Here is a 23484-nt window from a genome sequence, read left to right on the forward strand (position 1 = left end):
AGATTAACTGCGATCAAGTGTCATGATCTTTTTCTCATTACCACCATCAGGGTTTGCTTTGATAAACATTTTCACATGTTAACATTAGCAGTATTAACTGCTAATGTTATTCTGACAAGACAGTAGCAGTACGTTTCATCGTCTTTTCCCTGAGTTTATTAAGATAAACCAAAAACTTCCTTGTTATGCATTTTTCCCCCTTATTTCAGCTCTTAAAAATAAAAATGACATTAAAGAACCATATCTTGTTCACTCTTTCCTTAAAAATGACAATATTTCTATCCATATCTCCCTAATTTCCTTCTCTCTTAGCCTGTGACGAGTCCAGCTAAGACTGCAGTCTTAAATTTAAGGTAATATTAGAAGCATTTTTCAGAGCTGAAGGGAAGACAAATCACCTTCGGTCTGCAGAGCCCCAGGCTAAACATATATTAAGGTTACTATTTGAATTGTTCTTGCACTGAGCAGCTCAGCCTTTTTTCAAGGCCAGGTTGGACAGGTCTAGGGTGAGGCGCCCCTGCCCATGGCACAGGGTTGGAACTACATGATTTTAAGGTTCTTTCCAACCCAAACCATTCTATGATTCTCCGGTTTGTAGTAACACTCTCAATTTGACGTTTCTCTGGCCTGTGTGACCAGGGCTGCAGATGTATGTAACAAACCACTCCCTGCCACAGCACTGATGGACACATTCAAAAGTACACATACTTCAGGACTTCTCTACAAGAGGCCAAATCCCGAGAGATTTACTAAACATGATCCATGGGAAAAAAAAATATTAGAAAATTTGAAAATCAACTGAAATTTGAAAAGTTGGTCGAGAACGTCTTTTACAAAATAATTATCAGCTATTAATTTTATGACAGAGAGATCAAGGAATCGCACTGCAACTGTAACAACAGCAGCTAGGTAGGTGGATAATGTTAGTACTTTTGGAAGAAACTCCCTTACAAAGTAACTGAGAAATGACTAGATGTAGCTAACACTACAGATGAGTTTTCCACATCTGGCAGGAATAGCCGCATCTTTAGAAACAACGTTATTGTTTCAGTAAAAGCACCACAAAACTTGTGCAGGCTTTGAGCAGCAGGACTCTTTTCTCTTTTTCCCATTTTTTGCCCTTGGAGTCTCCAGCTGGTATCTAGGGAAGCACCAGGGAGGCAGGGCAATACACACTGCAGTTTGTTTGTTTAATAGCCTCAACAGAACCCACTCCATCCACAGGTTTGTGAAGTGCTGCTGTCCATAGTGTTAAGGAATTAATAATCAAAATCTTGTATTTTCAATTTAGAAGTAAGATAACTCCATTTTGCCACATCCAACTGACTCCCTTCACATTCCTCTCACTCCACAACTGGTGCAGACTTACAACTGTAAGTTTCACAAGTGTTTAACTGACTAAGGAACCATAAAATTAGCTTTCTCCCACTGCTGGCTGAACTAAGCGGCACGACTTTCCATTGCCCCAGGTTAGGTAACAGCAGGTCAGCAGCTGCAGGGTCATGAAGCTCACACCACAGTCTGGCTTGTAGTGCAAATTATCTGGAGGATTCTCCGCACCCATGGGGAATATCCCTTCTCTGCTCTGGAGGTGGCCTAAGGGCTAAGCCCCAGTGTCACAGTGAGGTTACTGGGACAACCAGCAGCTTACTCTGTAAGATTCAGGGTTTAACAGCTTGCCCCATTTCCTCTGGAGTTCAGCTCTCGCCAGCCCTGCTGTATGAATGGCACACATCACATTTACTGCACTGGGTACACCGGTTCATGGCTGCGCACCACCTGCATTAGGAAGCCACCCGTTCAGTAAGGTTTGTTAAGAACTGTGAACTAGGTCAACAGAGAAGGCTTGGGGGAGTACCTTATTGCTCTTGACAACTGCCTGAAAGGAAAACAGAGCAAAGACAAGGCTGGTCTCTTCTCTCAAGTAACAAGTGATAGCACAAGAGGTAACAGACCAGGTATTAGGAAAAATTTCTTCACCACAAGGATGATCAGGCACTGGAACAGGCTGCCTAGGGAAGTGGTGGAATCACTGTCCCTGGAAGTGTTCAAAAACCATGTAGATGAGGCCCTCAGTGACATGGTTTACTGATGGACTTGGCAGTTGTGGTGTAGTGGTTGGACTTGATCTTAAAGGTCTTTTCTAATCTAATTGATTGTGTGATTCTGTGCCTTTATGCATCTTTTCAGGGGTGCCTTATATACAGCTTATTAAAAGAAATCCAATAAATCAAAGAGCCTTGTATCCAGATGTCAAAACTTTGGAAACTGTGCTTTGTGAAAGTTATCTGCCAGGTACAGCCACATAACAAATCATCCCACCACCTGCCATGTCCCATGTCAACCACGTATTTATATGCATCTTGATCCATGCCACCAGGGTGAAACAATGCCGTGATTGTTTCAGGGCATGTCAACACACAAAGACATGGGAACTAAACTCTGTGTCACATTAACAGTGTTAAACCAACTTCTGAAGTTGGCTCACACACTTGACTCCACACACAGTGGGGTCACCTGAGAGCTCCAACTGAGGAATCCAAGATCTGCCTCCACCTATCCACAGAAGGATGTGAAAGAAATGCTATTAATTTCTGAGCACTGAAATGTAAAACAGCAACTAGCAAAGCCTTAATTTCTATTTCTACTGCTTCTGTTAAAATCTTTCCTCTAAGTGCAAATAAAAAATACCCCACACAAACTCATCCTCTGTTTTTGGAAAGTGGCTGTAGCTGGAAGGATGCCTATCTGATATAGGCAAGATGCCTTACTTCATTTAGTGGGGTTATGTACATAACCTAACAGTGAGGTCAATAAGAAGCACAGGACTAGTCATCCAGTCAACAATATTTGTACAAAGCCAGCTATGTTTCTTTTCCCAATACTCAAATACTCCAAAAAGTGTTTGTTGATTTGCCCTGCAGTACGAGACAATAAATCTCAATGGATACTCTATTACAACTCAATAAGATATGATCCATTTTTACATCAAAAGAACAAGAAAAACAATGTCTCTCCGCCTTCTGGAAACTATCTCCTTCTACTGCTATTTGGGGCACTTGAAAAGACTTCAAGGCATTCAATTTTATCATCAAACACTGTACAAGATCCCAAGTGACTACATGTCTAGGATGATTGACTGGGAAACCAAATTCAGATGAAAGGACAGCAGTAGTAGCAGCTAAACCAACATGGGAAATCCAAGTATGGAAAGGCATCCAGTATGAAGAAGAAAGGAATTCAGATCAAGCTTAACATTCATTTAACCATAAAGTACAGCCTGCTTCTGTCCTAGGGCAAATCTTTGTAGCCCTGACTATGAGAGAGTATTCTCTTGGTCATGGTTCAGCAGCTTAAAAAGAGTAATTCTGCTGAAAAGCCTCTGTTCTCAGTTCAAATGTCTTGTACTGCACAACTCCTTCTGACTTAGATGAGGAATACCAACCACAGCAATGACTCCAATGCCTCTGCATTGTTTTTAGGTTTGGGATGGTGGGTTTTTTTCCCCACTTCCAGGTCATTAGAGTTTCTGTACCAAGATCCAAGTGTGATACTGCAATCTGCCATCTTAGCAAACTACAGCCTTTCTATGTATTCAGTTCTCTCTTCCACAGGGTCGGTACCTGGATCAGATAGTAACTACACTATACAGTCCACATGCTCTCAAGCCAGCTCCTGGCTTATTATTTGACAAGTTGCTGAGTATCCAGCTTCCACAGTCAACACAGGCAACAATCATTTCACAGATTCTGAACTCAGCAGTACTGCTTGGATCTAAGCAGCTCTATGCAAAACAAGCACAGGTGCCACCTCACCATGCTCCCAAAACTTCTTTGCTTCTGGCAAAGACATTACAAAGGCAGTTCCTGCACCTCATAAGGTGTGAGCAGGGCTGAGTCTCAGCATTTGCTTAGCACTGCCCCCAATGCAAGGAGCTTCTCAGGACCTGACATACTGAGAAAGCACAACACAGATGTGCTCAGGCTGTGACCACATTCGTTTGCTCTGGCTCTCTGCGCTATATGCCTTGGGGTATTCAATAATCTCAAATACCTCAATTTTGCATTCATTTGACTAAAGGAGAAGGATTATACACAGTACTTGGTGTGCTCAGTGTCAGCCCTCAAAACACTCAATCTCCTGGATTTAAACAGGTAAAAACCTGGCAGCAGTGGAATGTTTTCTGTTACTTCATAGCAGCCCATCCTCTCTTCACCCACGCACGCACCTTTAGATGTTTGAGGGCTTGCTCTGCAACCAGCTCTTCCTTCTTGTTCCATTCCACAGCATTCATGACACAGGTCCACAGGAGACCTATCACCGCTGGCTCTGGCAGCTCATTTCTTTTCATTTCCTCTTTTACATAAAGCACTATCTGGAGCAGGAAATAAACTGCTGTCTTAAACAACATTTCCGATCAACCAGAAACAATGCTGACTTATCAAATATTTGCAGTCATTTACAAATAACACCATGGTATAGAAGTAATAAGAAACAACACTGGAACAGGAACAATGAGAAGGAAGCATTTAGCATGCTTTTTTTAGCAACATTACTATTAACTTGACTACAAATTTTGTCCCTCCCCTCCAACCTAACAGTTAATCCAGTTAAATTAAATACATTCTCATCAAGCATAACTGAACCAAAAAACCCACAGTCAGCATCACTTGTAAGTCCAGAGGGTGTCTTGCTGCTTTAATAATAAGCAAGAGTGAACTGATGAATACATTAAAATAATTCAAAGAAAATCAGAGGAAATCTGTGAGATGCTCATATCTGTTCCTCTCTACCTGGTGTTGATTTAAGGTTTTGACTATGATCATATAAACAGAAACCTGGAAAACCCCACTCTTTACCTCTTTAATTGGGCATTCCTGAGAGAGACGTTCTTGTAGCTCTTTTTGAAGTTCTTTACGAGTCCCCAGTGACTGCTGAACTCTAAGGAAATCTGAGAGCTCTTTTAGACCTGCTTCAGTAAAGTACTTGGCAAAATGGTCCACATTCTGCCGGTTGGCTGGAAATAGTTCCTAGGAAGACAGGAATGCCTTCTGTTAAATAAATAAGCAATGACAACTCTTGACAGAACTGAAGGAACAATTTTTAAGAATAAAAAGTGGGAATCACCTGGTACTGCACTTAAAATTCAGGGCTTCAACACTGGAAAAGTCAACACTTCAGTCATATTGTTGTGTTTCATTATAGTGGAGGAAAAAAAAACTATGGCCAGTTACGCAAAAAAGCTAACACCCAATCCGCATGAAGTGCATGTACTTATGATGTTGCTCAAAACAGTCCTCAGAGAAACTATACCTTTTCCAGCCAGATTCCAAGAGTCTGGTAGGGAAAGTACCAAGAAATACATGGCAAAGCCATTACACATGAAGAACATTTACCATGCCTTCCCAGTGCATACACTTCATTGGAGAAATACGCTTAGCCACACACATGTAAGTAGCTCAGGCACTCTGGCCTGATGTTGCTACCCTGATGAGCAATGATCACCACTATGTTACATCATTTAACAAAGACCACAAAATCCACTACGTACTGTTACCATTAACTCCTGTAGGCATTGCTAATTCAAAGACAGTCAATCTATGATTGATGAAAGTTGAACTACTTAGAAAAGTTAAAATTGCTCTTAAAAACTGCTACATCAAATGTCCCATCTTGGCAAGGATTCAATTGCATTTGCTTACCATCCAATTCTTAGTGTCTAACAATGATTTGTGGGGTAGAATTGGGTTTTTTTAACAAGCTACAGACCCTTAATCTGCTTACTGACTGACAATGAGAATAAGAGGAAACTTTCATGAATGCATCAATGCTAGGCAACATCATCTGATGCTTTATAATTGTTTAATATAGCAGCACGAGAGCCAACAGCTGAAAGTTTAAGTCAATCAAGCTCAAAATAGAAGATGCATTTTGCTTTTCTCCCCCTCTCTAATAAACAGTGTAATTAGCCCATTTCCCAGCTTTATGGCAAATTATTTATGACTTGGACTCTTAAAATCAAACACAATTTGAAGAGATGAAGGGGTGTGTGAGGCTGCTTCACTTGTGAAAGATTCTTGCTTAGTCATAAAATTATTGAGGTAGAAACAGGAAATAGTGCTGAAATTCTCCAGGCAGTGCTACACAGGATGCAGTGCATTGATTGGATTACCACAGCAGCAATCTTTTTTGAGGACTAGAAAAAAAAAAGACTCATCTTCAGAAAGACACAGGGAGAGAAAGGCACATGACTCATGAATATTCATATAGACTCTAAATACCTCAGGGCATTGCTACAGACTCAGAACACAGGTTTTGGGTCCAAAGGCTGAAAGCCTTCCTGCATTGCTCTTGCTAGATCTCCTGTGATCACTGAAGAACCATTCATGCTACTCAGACGGCTGTGTTTTCTCTATACTATTTAAACACTGTCACTTTGGAAACTTATTTATAACCCTTTATACTTTGTTACTTACAAAAGTAAAACATATTTCAACAAAATACATGCACAGTTACTGATGGTGTGTGTTTTGTTAGCAGTGCTTAGAAAAAAACTCATTTAATTCCCAACCCCCATATAGACAGTATTTCAGATGGCATTTGACTACAGGAAAAACAGACAGAATGTGATATTTAATATTCCTGAACCTGTATCAACGCTACAGCCATAACAATACTGCTGTGATTCAAAATATTTAAAAAATTATGAGTCTGAGGGGGAGTTAACATGCTTACTGCAAACTCCCATCTGCATTGTATTTCCTTCTCTTTCCCAAGGAGAAAAAAGGATTATTGAAAATACATTGTACTTACTAGCAATCTTTTATCAAGGTTGGCTTTTCTTAAAGCAGAGGTAACAGAATTGGCATCTTTTTCTGCCATCCATGCTTTAAAAAGCTTTACAGCAAAAGAGGCTGCAATCCCTGTTCAAGGAAAAACACAAAACATGTTTCAGCAATTTTCAACACAATTTAGAAATGGTTATAAGAATTACAAGGTTAGAAAGTGGTTATGAGAACGTAGAATTAAAACACTTCTTTATGACAATGGAATCAAACGCATAGAGCTGAAATGCTCTTTTTTTTTTCTTTAATGAAGTATTAATTTCCTGACATATGCTAGATTGCTTAAAAATCTTTTCTTTCTGTAGCACCCATCTCCAGTCAATTTTTCAAAGATCTCCTTTGCAATTATTTTTCCTACCTCCTCAATTTACAGATAAATTCCAATGCAAAAGGAAAAAATACACATTAAATCAGTTATAAAATGAAGGCACAAAATAATAAAGGATAGTCAGGAATAAGAACTAAACCCCTGTATTTTTAAAGGACTTTTAGCAAGTCCTGGAATAGGGTTAAATAACTTTGCAACTTCGAGGTAACTGATTGCACTGCATCCTTGTAGAAGGCGTACAGTAGCTGATAGGATGAGGCACAAATACGATTTTAAGTGGAAAAATTCCTTCCCAAAGGCATGACTTAGTATTTTGAGCATTAAATCAAATGAACTCTACCTCTGTTAGCTTTGGGTTTCCCAGGGGAGCTAACAAACCATTAGCCCCACCCCCCCTTTTTCCCTTCTATTTTCTAGAGCAGCACCACCAATGGCTGTGCTCCAGCTTCTTGGCTGTGAGCAGCAAGTGGAAGGAGCTAAAGGAAGCTGATAGGTCTCAGGGATGGAGAGCCAGCTTATCTTTGTGGAAGGTCTCCTATAGGCCAGTTATGCTTCTCCATACTACACTCATATTAACATTTACAGTGCTGTTCAGGGTGGTGATAATGATAATTTTATACTATGCTGCAGCCAGTGGTCGTAATTGTCTGTTTCACCTCCAAACAGTGCTAAGAGCTAGATGGGACCTACTGGTAGGAGGTTGCTTTGTTGTTCTTAGCACTTTATAGATAGATACCCATTCTTTTTATTTATAGGATACATTGACTAAATGAGTCAACAAACAAGAACATAAGAGATTAATCCCATAGCAATGTAAACTTCAATAGCACTGTTATGACAGTTTTGGTGACCTTATTTCAAGAGCTTAGTTTCAAGGCATGACCCTTAGGGACTGATACACAGAACCACGGATGCACAATGCCCATGACAAGAAAGGCCTACAACAACTACTTTGGATTTGTTTTACATGTTGTACAGCAGGCTCCAAATGAAACCAGCATAACGCAGCAATCTTAAGTATAGTAGGCTGACTAGTCAAGACTCACAAAGCCTGGTCAACGAACAAGGCCCTAGGCGTAAATTCCACCTGTAATTTCTGAATCTGCAAACACAGTGCAGCATATCCAAAATGTGCCTATGTGTTCAATACCTAAAGTACTGTCACCAAGCACTGTCCCAGTACCCATGTCCTAAAGCCTTTTTCTAGTTTTGGCTTAAAGTAAACCAAGTATTATGCCAGTACCAATGTTAGAAGGAAGTTGTTCCAGGGCTTCACCACCCACGTTTTCAAACTTAATTTCTGATGTACATCCCAAATTTACATTGGACATTTCTATACTCAATTCATGTGCTGCCACTGCCTCTTCCTTTAGATAGCTCATCCCTTTTCTGGTTTTCCTCCATTTGCAGAAAGTAACTTCAGCCATTATTTTATTGATTAAACCTCTTAGGTTGTTTTTTTTTTTTTGCATTTATGTTGTTTTTCCAGCATGGGTGACAATGAAGGGCACACCTAACCCCGATGAGGTTCCACCACTATCCAGACCCTTCTCTGTCTCTGCTAGAAATATGTCAGCCATCCCTAAAAGACATTTTTTTTTGCATCTATAGATCACAGCAAAAGTAATGACAACATTGAAAAAGGGTAACCCTATATTGAATTAGGTATTTCCCCTCAAATTTGACAGACCCCATGTCTGTATAATCTACCCTTATCTTGCTAACAGCCAGTTCTTTGCCAGTGTCACAATACTCATGCTTATCAACAACTCCCTCAGCTTGTCTAATTGTTTCCTCATGTATTTTAACCTCATTTGCCCACAGCACTTTTTTTTTGTAAACCAAAGAAAGCATCAAGTTTATTCTTATATTAACTACCTGTTTTAAACCTTGCTCTTTTTACTGTTTTGGTTTTTTTTCCTCCTAATTATCTTATAATCTCTAATTATTCTTCAATAAAAGATCTATTCCAGAATGCTGATTGAACAATCTTTTACTCACAAGCAGACACAGGCACATTTTTAGTATGTATAAACCAAGAACCAAAAGTATACGTAAGGTCCTGACAAAAGTTTAGGGCTTCTAGAAACATAAGTTCATAACACAAAATGAATTTGTGTTATTTCTAAAATGTTAAGTCTGAAATATAACAAATTACTTTAGTTTTAAAAATTTGAGCTTTCAGATGCCTCTTGTCTTCCCATAACTAGGAACAGACTTTGATTTAAAAATATTGTAGGCAATCACCATAAGAGATGGATTAGTGCTTTTGTTTGAATTTTCTCCTAGTTTAATTCTGATTCCAAAATCTGTGGTGACAACAGAGCAAAGCTACAGCTGTGGCTTTTCTTCCTGCAGTGTGTAGAAAACAAATGTAATGCTTAGCATGCTGCAAATGAGAACATGAAGTTAGAATACATTTTAGCTAATATACAGCTCTTTAACAAAACCAAAAAGCTTTTACAAAAACTGTTCAACACTGAACAACTGCATTTGCAATTACTGCAGGTAGTCAGTAACTGCAGAGAAACACTCTGTTGAGCAAGTATTTGGGAAATCAGGATCCCAAGGTGGATTCCTAAAAAAAGCTAAATAAAACCCCTCAAAAAAAACCCAACAAAACAACCCCCAAAAACCCCATCAAGACCCAAACAAACAAACAAAAAAAAGTGGGGGGAAAAAAAAAAAGTAATTTCAAAAAGTCACTGTACCCTAGGACCTTGAGCAACCTGGTCTAGCAGGAGGTGTGTCTGACCATGGCAAGGGGGTTGGAACCAGATGACCTTAAGGTCCTTTCCGACCCAAACCATTCTGTGATTCTAAGATCGAAAGAATAGTTACTCATCATATAACAAATACAAGTCCATGAGAAAGTGCATCAATCACTGATCCCTAGTGGTTTGAAGGCAAAATAAGGGGTTTAATTTTAGTTTTTTATTCTGCAAAACCCACGTGGCCTGCATGTGTTCTCTGTTCCACTTCACGCTCACATGCACAAGATATTGGCAATACTTGAAAAAATGCTAGTAGACGTATCTCAGGAATAGATGCTACACTTTACAGTATCACAATAATACATATATTCTACATTTTTTCACACACATGCGTAACTTCCAGAAAACATCAATCCTCTGGGGTTTGTTTGTGTTTTTTGTTGCTTTTTTCCTATGTTTGACTATCCTCACATTAGATTTCATGAAGTATGTTGGCTGTTGCTGTCGGTATACACTTCTGCTTTAAAATACCCATTTCCATTGTATAGTTCCAGCCTTTCAACATACAAAGCATGTTGCAATAAAATGCTTCCCGTATTAAAGCTAATGAAAGAAAAAAGATCATATAGAAAATTACCTTCTTTGACTATATTGTCAGTGAAGAGGCTTGTTAAAATTGTAGCAGGAAGAGTCCCGTTGGCTAACAGGATGCCAGAAAGCATTGCCAGCTTTGTCTGTTCCGTCTCAGTAAAGGCTTTAAGAAACAGCAGAAGCTGTGGGCCAGATAACAACAACAAAAAAATTCAATATTTAAGCCATAGGCAATGATAACAAGTAGAGATGAATATTAGCAGACAGTTTAATTTCTTATTTCTCAAGAAGTCTCACTATAATTAATGGCGCTCATGTCAAAGTCTGCGTGAAGCATGGCAGCGCCATTTCACTGATTACTTATAACTTCATTTTCTGTAAGGATATAAGCATGTGGAATATGGCCTTACTCAGGGAGACAAAGCCTGTCTTCTTCAAATATACGTATATGTGTGCAAAACTAAAAGTGCTTGTTACAGGCTTGAGACCCAAAGGAATTACATGACCACAGACTTGCTGACTTCAGCACACTGACAGGAGCCTGCCCACTCACATGTTCAGACTTTGGACTAAACCCCACACAGCTGCAGTTCATTTTTTAGCTTACAAAACCCTTACTCATGAAAACAATAAAAGGATGAGAAAGTTTCCTGTTTTGCTTTTGGGGAAGAGAACACAGAACAATTACAACCAATTTTCTATTGGCTAAAATGAGAAATATAGTTCAAGTTCAGACATTCTTGATAAAGCTGACAAAGGACAGACAGGAACAAAAGCTGCTTTAGGACCTTACCATTCCCACTACTGATTACAAGAGGAAACAAATAGCTTGAGAAAAAACACAAATTTCACTATCTTAATTAAGTGCTAGAGAACTATGTATTTACCTCTTAGAAGTCTAAAAATGGCAGTTAGGTGTCTTTTAAATATCTTAACTTTCTATGTTAAAACGAATGACTTTAAAGCACAGTTATGAAGTAGATTACACCTCTTTGACTCACATAAGGAAAAGGTTGTGCAAAATGAGATACTGTCAGTAACATTACTGCTAAATAATAAAAGGAGGCTAGACAGCAAAGGGCAGCTCCATTCATTGCAAAAAGCTGCTGACGCCACCAGAAGCTCGATTACAGATTTACTGTCACCACAAGAAAAGAGAAGAAAAAAATATGAAAGACAGCACACATCCATTTCTGGAGTTTAAAAGGAATTCTCATTTCCTTCTTCAGCTACCACTGCTTTATTCATCTACCTTCTGCTGTCATGACACCATTCTTCCTTCTCCAATGGAGCAATAGATGCAAGCAAAACAACTCATTCTAATGGAAAATTCCCACCCAGTTTCCACATTAACGGTATTTCTCAATTACCAAATCTCACCCATACAAACAGACAGAATAGCACACACTGTGCTTGTTTGTTACCATGGACAGTGAGAGCTCTTCAAGAGCTTAACATAAACTATAAAGCTTTCTGAATGTAGTAACATTTTATAAATCCAGATAACTAGCAAAGCAAACTCATGCAGTGTTTTATGAATAGCTCTGCTCTGTATCAGTGAACATTACTGAAAAAAAAACCCTCATTCATACAGTAGCACTTACATAATAACCTCAGCTTCAAGTTACAGCTTATACAGGCCTGAATGATTCAGCCATAGACAAATCATTTGGGTTTGTTTTTTTAACTGGCTTCAGCCAAACGACTGCAACATGCAGTTTTAGCTTAAAAGAAAAATCATTAAACTATAAAATCTCAAGGTGTAATTTTATTTCAATAAAGTGTGACTAACAACCAAAAAAAGCCCTGCACATGAATGGAATTATTATTTCTAAATATATGGATGAAAAACAAGTGGTGTGCTGTATTTCCAAATGCAGCAATTAACTGGTATGTATAATGGAGCAGGTAAAGGAACTTCAGGGCCACATTTAATGGGAAGACTGAAAACATTTTTTACAGAATTTCAGTAGAAGCCTAAAGTAAAATGGAGTCCTGGGGATTTAAAGCTGTCATATAAGCTTTATCAACAGTATTGTACCATAATGAGATCTGCACAAGAAAAGCAATGGGAATTGGATCTCTTCCTCTTTAGAGAAACTATTTCTCTGTATAGCCTACTTAACCCTTATTCCTCCTGCTCCCATATAAGCAACAGATGATGATTTTGTTTAGAAAGTGGTTAGCCTGACTACTTTAACATAGAAGACCAGGTTTTGCCCTACTTCTGAGCTGTAACCTCCAGTGGGTTTTGTCAGCAATGAGTTATGAAGAGTTATACCTATTCATTTCAGATCAGAGTCACAAAAGCAACAATGGCAGAAAATTCAGCTACAAAGCCAGTAACACAGTCCAAGGTGGAGAAGGATTCTAAGAGAAGGACTTCCAAATATTTACCAACTCTACTTTGAGAAATCTGCAATTGTTCAGATGTTTCGGAGGGTCTGAAATGATGTACCTAAGAAGTTCACACTCTCGTCCTCTTCCTTTTCTTTTGAAACATGCTTCTTGCAAGACTCTTAGCATCAATCTGAAATAGTGTACTCAAACTAGATGCCACTGCAGTACGTTTTGTGCAGAAACTTCATCTTCTGCATGTCTCTCATTACTTAAAGTATTGTTGATGATACTAGCATAATTTTTGTTTTTCTAATACTTCTGAAAAGCAGCTCAAATAAACTTATACATGTCATTTTCCGCTGCTCAAGGATATTATTCTGTACTTTCAAGCAATTGTGAAACAGTCTAATTTAGGGGGAGACTGGGTGATAAAAGGAATAAAAGCCTTTAATAAACCCACTTGAAAATCATCAGAAAAAAACCAAAATGTTCAGTCCAAAGCTGTTGTTTCAGTTTTTTTATTGCTGATTACTTTAAGAGCTCTTCTTTCACCATCACAATTACAGACCTCAGCAGGGAAGTCAGAAAATGTCCAAGTCATTTGAGAACAGTATCAAACCACCCACAGGAAAGTTCTCCAAGCTGATGCTTCCCTGCTGTTAGCCGAGCACTGGCATTACTGCTTTTGTTACAGATGCAGACTGATTCCAGGCATAAAATGTGCAGTTCTGGCTCACAACTTTGTATTTCTATCATAGCTGTAAGAACTCCCACCTATTTAAGTGGGAGTTCAGAATGCCTAATAAGCACAAGACCAGACCTAATGTGCCATTCTGTGCTATTTTTGTCTTTAAAGAAGTTGTCTTTCAGGTGCAAGTTCTGGGCATAACAGGTATGCGCAAGTAAAGACATGAATGCAACATTAAGAAGCACATAAGTAAAACAAGTGCCTGTGCTCTCCTCTTGCAATTTGAAACCTTATTAGTGAAAATTAAGGCATTTTACCCACACAGGGAGTGTGGTGTCTTTTTGTATCTTCATTATGTGAACTGGTCTATTCCTTTAGCATCTGACATCTGTAGACAGCACTGAAATGTCAGCAATGGAGAAGGCAGCTAATATGACAGATACCCACTGCCTGATTCTTGTCCTTCATTTAACTGACTTGAACCATCTCTGTTTACTCCCCATTTGATCATGGAATATTACTCTCCCAGCTTGACTTAGGGTTCTTTCATTAGGAAAATGGGAACACAAACAAAGGTCCTCATAAAATTTCCCAGTACTTCAGACTGTCCTCATATGACTCACTAACATTTACCACTGTTAAGACAAAGCATACTTAACTGTGGTTTTTCCCAACTTTGATAATAAAAACTATATAGGATGCTACTTAAACATGCAAATACACTATGCATACAGCTAATATTGCATTCTTCATCCACTGACCTGAACAGAAATACATATGTAAGAAAGATGAACACAAATTTGGAACTGAGAATTTGGAACTGAAATTACTGCAAAATGTTGTCAAAGGTCTATGTAGTGGGCACTGTCCAGTGTGCTATGGACTAAAGTTGCCTATATCAAAAACCAGCAGGTGAGCAATGCACTTAAATATCTTTGTCTTCTTTGAAATTGCTTGCACAGTACAATTTAGATATAAAACTTTAGATGTAAGGTTTATGTCACTAGACAAAAGAATAACTGGCAATTTTGTGGGGAAAGATTTAAGAAATAAAACATTTGAAGGATAGAAACAGACAATAAAGGGAAAGGTTCTGGGAAATAACAATGTCCTAATGACAAAATGATGAATTAGAAGAGATAAAGCAAATAGTTGAACAAATACTGCCATTTAAAACAATCTCTCTTGAAAGAGAAATCCCACTGATAACATCTGCTTCTTTAGAGTGAAACTGCTGGTATTGCCTTGGGTCTTTTAGCATGACTTTTTCAGTGAGAAGACCTAATTTTCCCTCAGTACCCTAGCTGCCTAATGAATCTGCCAGAAGAACTGCATTCGTGGGAGTGACCCATGAAACAACATCAAGGAGTAACCCTCTTGCTTTTCTCATCATGGACTTCCTGCAGTAGTCTTTGAACAACGAGATCTTGCAGATACCATCTAGAAATACTAATGTATATATCTTCTGATATTCCATGCACAGCTGCTCAAGTTACTGCACACAGGGATTAAAGCATTAAATAGTTAAAACCCAACAACCTCACCGGCAAGAAGCCAGTCACTTGGTGTGGAGGGAGAAGGTAAGCAAGAGGCATCTACAAACAGTCATCAAGGGTTTTAAGGCAATACCAGTGCAGATGAGATACACAGGCCCAAACTCCTTCACAGCCACCTTCCTAGTTTTTTATTTTCTCAGATAAACTGAATTAATTGAATGAGACCGGAACCCATGCTGAAAGGTGAGGTCCCCAGGAGCCACACTGAGATTCATGCCAGCAATAAGAGTGGAAGGGCAGGTGGAAAAATTCCCCTCAGCCTAGGACCACCATGCAAACCTGATCTTTTTATGTTGAGGACACCAGAACTGCACACAAAACTCTTGTTATTTGCCATACCAGACGTGATCTGACACTCAAAACTATATAATCATAGAATAGTTAGGGTTGGAAAGGACCTTAAGATCATCAAGTTCCAACCCCCCTGCCATGGGCAGGGACACCTCGCTCTAAACCGTATCACCCAAGGCCTCCTCCAACCTGGCCTTGAATACTGCCAGAGATGGAGCATTCACAACCTCCCTTGGCAACCTATTCCAGTGCCTCACCACACTAACAGGAAAGAATTCCCTCCTTATATTCAATCTAAACTTCCTCCATTTCAGTTTTAACCCATTACCCCTTGTCCTATCACTACAGTCCCTAATGAAGAGTGCATCCCCAGCATCCCTATAGGCCTCCTTCAGATCCTGGAAGGCTGCTATGAGGTCTCCATGCAGCCTTCTCTTCTCCAGGCTGAACAGCCCCAACTTTCTCAGCCTATCTTCATATGGAAGGTGCTCCAGTCCCCTGATCATTCTCGTGGCCCTCCTCTGGTCTTGTTCCAACAGTTCCATGTCCTTTTTATGTTGAGGACACCAGAACTGCACACAAAACTCTTGTTATTTGCCATACCAGACGTGATCTGACACTCAAAACTATATAAAACCCATGTACATAAAACTGAGATTTGCAGTCTGCAAGGTGGATAAGCCCACTCTGACCCTGTTCTGCCATGGCTAGGGTCCTTCTAATGGTTTTAAAGGAGCAGAATGGCTCCAGTCACACTATACCTCAAATTACTGCTTTCTCTCAAACTTGAGTATGGCTAAAAATCACATCAGAGGCACTTGTTCCTCAACTGAAGAGTTAAATTATCATATATTAACCACAGTCCCATCTTGTCGCTAAGTGTGCAAAGCAAATTCTTGGAAACTTCAAGGATTCCAAACCAAGCAAATTACAGAAGAGAGAGGAGGCGGCTTGAATTGACATAGCATTTGCTTAATATGCTGAACACTCTCTGAAACTTGAATACTATGAGTCAGCGCTTCTCATGTCAATGATTATAGTAATTAACAGCAAGAACATTAGATTTGTGTGGGGATAGAGGTAAATTTAGGTCTTTAGAATGATGTATTGAGCAATCAGCATCAGTTGAGAGACATACTGGCCATGAGTGCAAAAATAATTTCCTATATAAGCAAGAATGTATAAATCAGAGCAAAATTTACTCAGCCAGAAGAGGGGTGGTGAGGCATCATGCTCCAGACTTACCCTTACTTGACCCTTGCAGCAATCTTCCTAATGTTTAAATAACATGGAAAAACACTATTTCTTCTAAGAAACATTGTCTTTTAATCACAGGACAGGCTTTGCCATTATCAGAATGCCTGTCACAGCACAGCAAGTGTTTATTACTAACTCAGGCCATTAGAGAAAGATATTTACATCTGTTAGTAGGAACTCAAAATCGACAAAATAAATCTGTATTTTGTTTTTTGAAAATTTCTACCCAGGTTTTTCCTGCCTCCTTTGAATCCAGTATCACAAAACAGTATCCACAAATATCCGCTACAGCTTAACAGGCAAATCCTGAGCACTCTGCCAGCAATGATGACTTTCTCTTGCACATATCTGTAGCGCCAAATAAAAAAACTTATGGTTAGGATTCATTCTACATTGCGGAAGTTGTTTAATAGTCATAGATCAACTGCCATTCTGCACAGCAGATTTGCATTTATTCTGTGGAAACCCCTCAGAGAGCTGTTCTATTAGCAGGACAGTAACACCACGTCTCATTAACAGCTGCACCCCAAAGCATATTGAAGTTCTGCATAAAAAAGCCTCAGATAAGAAGGTGAGCTTGGTCAAAGCAACTAAAGGAAGCATTAATTCAGAATTACTCTACACCAACTGCAGCCAGCAGTAATCCCACGGAGCTAATTTTGCAGACTAAAGCTGTCACCTGTGGATTCCATCCTCTTTTCCAGTAGAGCTAAATAAAATATGTAACAGTGCCACATTTGTATGAATACACATTATGCAATTACATAGGGTAAAAAAAATACTAATGCTCAAGGAGACTGCCACCAACATTACCTTTTTGATTTCATCTTCAAATGCTTTCTCCAGGTATTTGTATCTCCTGATAAGTTTATTGAAGACCTAAAGATAAACACAGATTAACTGTAAAAATGTAGTAGTTGTAGCCATCCTTCTTAATAAAAAATGCAAAGGGGAACAGGACGAACACTACTGAATCCATAAAGAATATCATTAAGTAACCCATGAAAAGAAGTATTTTTATTTTTATTATTTCCAGAGCAGGAAAGAAAAAGTAGGAAGCACTGCTGACCTCTCACACTCTAATATTCCACTGCAGTTTTCCTTTAGACACTGCTTCCAGGAAATAAGAAGCCAGCAGAATGGTGTTTCTGCAGCTGTCAGCTGGGTTGCCTTCTCTATTAATTTGTTCACCAGTGGAAAAATACAAGTTTTGCAATTCTTGCTTCATAGAGCAATGTCTGCAGCAGAAAATTTACTGCAGTTTCAGAATATTATTTTCTTGCATTTCTCAAAATTTTATTCCTACTCTACTCTTCAACCTACCCATAGTTTAAAAGCAGCGGAAAGGAGCAGGAGGTTAACTCTGCACCCTTCCCCATGTAACACAGCCCTCTGGGGAAGTTGTCAGGTGTAAGCCAATGAAGTGAGTAGCACTGCTGGGCATCCTCAGTAGATGCAGGATCTTTGTCAAATCCACTAACACGAACGCTTACAACAAAACACACCGCTGCCATGGCAAGAGGGAGAAAATTTGACAAAGCTTTTACAAGTATGTTGTTGGAAACACTTGCTCTCCAATTTTCACCACTTGTTTCCCATCATACCACCACAGTCTATGAAAGCAGAAGCAGCATAGGTGCAGGGTGCATTCAGATAGAATGGAGAGTTGAAATATTAAATAAATGAATCACTGTTCTTACTCCTGTACTGAGAGCACAAAATACATGACTTACTGTCACAGGTGAGAAGGTTTAGATGGGAAACAAATCACATTATTGTCAGGCTGTGGTGGGAGAAATTAAGTTTAGAAAGTTTTCATAGAACAGGAAATACATCCAAATATCCTAAATTGTAATATTTTGGCTCAGAACAAGTGAAAATCAAGTTGTGGCCATGCTGAGAGGCAGAGACACACAGAATTCTTATAAAAAGGAGAAGATGAAAACACAAACTAGCATCTTGTTCATATTTGCAAACAAAATATAATAATTTTTCTAAGTCCCTGTAAATGATAGAAATATATTCCATAAGGAAATAATCTGCTAAAATATCAGCTAAATAAAAGCTAAATAAAATAAAAGCTAAAATACTGGTCTAGTATTTTTTCTTGAAAACCCTTTACTGTCTGAATTGTTTCCATGACTAAAACCACAAAAAATAGCCACACTAATGATTCACTTTGGAGCCAGAGAAATAAATCACCTAGAAGTTAAGGAAGCTCTAAATATTCTTTTAGCCTAACTCCACTTTTTCATAATTCAGTAAGAGCTCTATTTCCCATTATGCATGAAAAAAAAATAAATGGTAAGGTCTATAAAAGGATACATCTCTTCAGGCATTAACTACAACATCTTGACTTATTTTGGTGGCTTTTGGTTTGAAATAAGTTGAAAATTCCACTGCTCCAAATCCGGAAGCCTTCCTTTCCATTTTCAAACATGAAGCCTTTTACTTTAAAGTTCACTTTCTCCTTGGAAGACTAGTACTACCAATTTTTATTATCAAACTATTAAAATATTAAAATTTAAGAAGATACAATCAATGCTTTTACCAATAACAAATATTTTCCTGAAGTACAATACCCTGGTTTTAAGAGAGGATAAAGCTGATACAAAAGAATACTGACTCCCTTTATAGAAATAAGTATATTTCACTTCTTCAAAGATGTATTTTTAAAGGAGCTTTTTACTATTTAGCAAATATGTGTTGTCCTTCAAATCAGTCGCATACCTTTTCAGCAGCTTACCACCCTCAAGACCTTAGGAGGGCCAGTGGCTTTTATGTTTTCACTTACTGTCTCCAGCACCCCAATAATTAGTTATTTAAAAAGATAAATGGGTTACTTTAATTAACAAATGACTTTTGACACAAAAAAGTTTCAATGGGATTGCATTTTTATGCAATCCTACTTGCATCCAAAGTACATGGTGACTTTCAACGGAATTCTTAGTGTATTTTCTCATATAATTATTATCTTCCATTAAGGAATTACACAACATTAGCTTCTCTTCAATAATGTTTTAGGCTTCGCTGTTAGTTTTTTTGTGTTAATTACACATACACCTATTTGTGCAAGCCTTACTCTTGCAAAAAGAAATTATACATCACATCCATAGGAGAAATTAAAGCTCTTGGAATATATACCCAATTCCTAAATAGCTATATGACTAAAGGTTGAAGGCATCAGCTTTGTACTTTCTGTCATTCATACACTTGATAGAATTGTTTAGGTTTGAAAAGACCTTCAAGATCATTAAGTCCAAGTCCACCACTAAACCTTGTCCCTTAGTGCCACATCTACAGGTCTTTTAATCACTTCCCTGGGCTGTTCCAGTGCTTGATGACACTTTCAGTGAAGAAAGTTTTCCTAATATCCAATCTAAACCTCCCCTGGCACAACCTGAGGCCATTATCTCTTGTCCTATCACTTGTTACTTGGGAGAAGAAACCAACCCCCACCTCATTACAACTTCCTTTCAGGTAATTGCAGAGAGCAGTAAGGTCTTCCCTGAGCCTCCTTTATTCATAGAATCATGGAATCATAGAATAGTTAGGGTTGGAAAGGACCTTAAGATCATCAAGTTCCAACCCCCCTGCCATGGGCAGGGACACCTCACTCTAAACCATATCACCCAAGGCCTCCTCCAACCTGGCCTTGAACACTGCCAGGGATGGAGCATTCACAACCTCCCTGGGCAACCTATTCCAGTGCCCCACCACCTAACAAGAAAGAATTCCCTCCTTATATCCAATCTAAACTTCCTCTGTTTCAGTTTTAACCCATTACCCCTTGTCCTATCACTACAGTTCCTAATGAAGAGTGCATCCCCAGCATCCCTATAGGCCCCCTTCAGATCCTGGAAGGCTGCTATGAGGTCTCCACGCAGCCTTCTCTTCTCCAGGCTGAACAACCTTCAACTCTCTCAGCCTATCTTCATACGGGAGGTGCTCCAGTCCCCTGATCATTCTCATGGCCCCCCTCTGGACTTGTTCCAACAGTTCCATGTCCTTTTTATGTTGAGGACACCAGAACTGCACACAATACTCCAGGTGAGGTCTCACGAGAGCAGAGTAGAGGGGCAGGGTCACCTCCTTCGACCTGCTGGTCACGCTCCTTTTGATGCAGCCCAGGATAATGTTGGCTTTCTGGGCTGCAAGCACACACGGAAGCTGGCTCATGTTCATTTTCTCATCGACCAACACCCCCAAGTCCTTCTCTGCAGGGCTGCTCTGAATCTCTTCTCTGCCCAGCCTGTAGCTGTGCCTGGGATTGATCCAACCCAGGTGTAGGACCTTTCCCTTGGCATGGTTAAACTTCATGAGGCTGGCATCAGCCCACCTCACAACCTCAGTTTCCTCAGCTGTTCTTCATACGACTTGAGCTTTGGACTCTTTCACCAGCTTCATTGCTCTTCTCTGGACATGCACCAGCATCTCAATATCTTTCTCGTAGTGAAGAGCCCAGAACCAAACACAACATCTGAGGTGCAGCCTCACCAGTGCCAAGTACAGGAGGACATTCACTGCCCTAGTCCTGTTGCCACACTATTTCTGATATATGCTGTATTTTTAATACAATTAATTTGTTTCTAAAAAAACATTCATACAAAGCTTTCAGACTGCATGCACAAAAATAATAAGGATGGTGAAAATGAAAAGGATGTAATTTATATTATATAGATAATATATAAATTATATATAATATATATAATAATGCAAAAAAATAATAAGGATGGTGTCTAAACCTATGCTGAATCAGCAGCAGATTAAGTAAGACTACTTTGTGTAAAATAAAGCACTGCTAGCTAAGATCAGATTATTTTAGACATTCTATTTTCTTACGCAAAATGTATAGGTTAAGGTAGATTACCGGTTAACTGGATTTTCAGTTCCCCTGTAACTAGCTTACTGAAGCCTAGACAGTCTGCAGATGTTCTGCTGTAACCCCTTTGATACAGAAACGGAAATCAGTAATCAATCAAATGCCTTTACTGACCTGAGCATAATTTCGGATGGCATCATGATCTTCATCTGCAAAAAATACACAGTGGTTGGTCATCTTGGTCTTGTCATTGTCATCTATGCGTGTGCCTCCAGGAGCTAAAATAGGTAAAAGGAAAAAAAAATAAAAATAAAAAAAATACAAGGAACAATTTGTCACTTTAGAGAATGATCTGTAATTACATGTCTTTTAAATGTCATGTAAGTATCATTAAAGCAAAAGGCAAAGGTAAGAGCTAGCAGGGGAAATGTTGGAACAGACAGAAGCTGAGTTTTGCAAGGCCGTGGTGGTACCCGACAGAAGGGACAGGCCGGCCAATATGCTGCACCTTAGATCACACAAACCTCACAGGACAGATATTCAGTTCACGCTAAGGAATCTCAGCTAGTTTTGAGAGCCCTGAATGTGACCAAATAAGAATGGGTTAGAGCATAACCCTTGCGTGTATTTTAACTAATACTTTAAACACCACAATAATGTAAATCCTTTCCAAAGAGAAAACTATTATCAGTTTGTTACTGATTTGAGTACATCCTCCTATCCCCTCTAATGCTTACCAGGTGCATGTAAATATTGAAAACATGTCTTCAAAAGTTTTCTCCTGGCTTATTTTGTTGAGAGGTTTTTTCCTGGATATTTCCACTGTCTTTTGCTTCCTGCATTACCTTAAGTGTCTTACAAAGACATCTTTTCTTCTTACACACCAAAGAGCAGGAAGCAGGAATCAAACCAATGTGAGCAGTAAAAAGAGCCAACATATTCAAAATACAGAGGAAGGTGAACAAGGTGTTTTTGCCAAGCTGCTACCAATACCTGGGAGAAATGCCCCACGAACATCCACAAAGCACTCCTTGTGATCCTTCACTTCTTCTCTTAGCTATCCTTTGCTGCAACATCTACAAAGAAAGCTTTGCAACAGCTAATAACCCGGAGTGCTATATTACACCTTTTTATGCTAATGAAGTCCTCTCAGCTCAGGCCAAAGGCAGTATCCATCTGCAGAATGCCCCACGCCATCAAGTCCCTAGGTAATCCTGCACTACAAACAATGCTATGATACAAGATGAAGAGGTTTCTAGACCTTACAGTGAAACTGTAATACAGTTTATAATATCCACTTTGTAAAGGAAGACAGCAGATTAAAAGAAGCAGGCCTGATCGTCAAAATTCCGTATCAAGTACACCGCAGGTTACCTAGCATGCTGCCAGCTACCAAAATATCAAAGAGTGTGTCAGCATAGCGGCGGTAATCAAGTCGTGAGCCTGTTGCATCCAGAAACTTGGCTATAGCCTCCAGGTCATTCCCAGCTTCATTGAGGCCTTGGACAATTGTATCCCTGAAGACTGTGGGTTCAAACTTCTCCTTTTCATCTGGAACAGAAATAAAGGAGAAGAAAAGGACAGAGAGTCATCATTTAATCTTTCTACTAAAATCCCTTATCAGCCATCAACTGAAATGACCATAACACCCAAACATATTCTTCCCATTCTGGTCAACTCACCAAAAGTTTGGTGGTTTGGCTTTTATTGCCTCTGGAAATTCTTCAGCTTTTACCTTCGTTTCCCTCTCCTCCTCATCCCCCAACACCAATACATATACAAACATACAGGAATAAATAAATAAAGTGGAATAAATGCAACTATTGAAATGGTTTTCAAATCTCATACTCTTTCTTGTTGAAGATATTGAATGTGTGTACCATTATGCTTCGCTAAGTCTGACAGCAGAGTAAATGAAATGTCAGTTATGTGCACATAAACTGACTATAGGAACACTCCATTTTTCATTTCTTAATATTTTCTTTAAATAATTACTGTCATATAACTAAAATACTTTCAAAAAGGTATTAGTAAAAAGGGTTTGCGTAAACA

At 39.0% G+C, this 23484-nt stretch overlaps 1 protein-coding gene across 2 annotated transcripts in view; it reads right to left on the minus strand.

Annotated features, from left to right (window-relative positions):
* The window catches only part of BZW2 (basic leucine zipper and W2 domains 2), a 60086-nt gene that overhangs the window by 9132 nt on the left and 27470 nt on the right, over positions 1-23484 (minus strand). For both annotated transcript variants that reach the window (XM_061356455.1, XM_061356454.1), the window contains 7 exons: positions 22807-22983; positions 21607-21710; positions 17424-17489; positions 10525-10660; positions 6814-6923; positions 4860-5030; positions 4229-4375 (listed from right to left, as the gene is read on the minus strand). In XM_061356455.1, coding sequence (XP_061212439.1) covers positions 4229-4375; positions 4860-5030; positions 6814-6923; positions 10525-10660; positions 17424-17489; positions 21607-21710; positions 22807-22813 — 741 coding nt within the window. In that variant the 5' untranslated portion in view covers positions 22814-22983. The remainder of the gene's footprint in view (positions 1-4228; positions 4376-4859; positions 5031-6813; positions 6924-10524; positions 10661-17423; positions 17490-21606; positions 21711-22806; positions 22984-23484) is intronic.

This window comes from Neopsephotus bourkii, unplaced genomic scaffold (assembly GCF_033783945.1).
Source record: "Neopsephotus bourkii isolate Nb327-2 ecotype Australia unplaced genomic scaffold, CSIRO-AGI_Nbou_v1 NB_855, whole genome shotgun sequence".
In the NCBI taxonomy this organism is placed as follows: Eukaryota; Metazoa; Chordata; class Aves; order Psittaciformes; family Psittacidae; genus Neopsephotus; species Neopsephotus bourkii.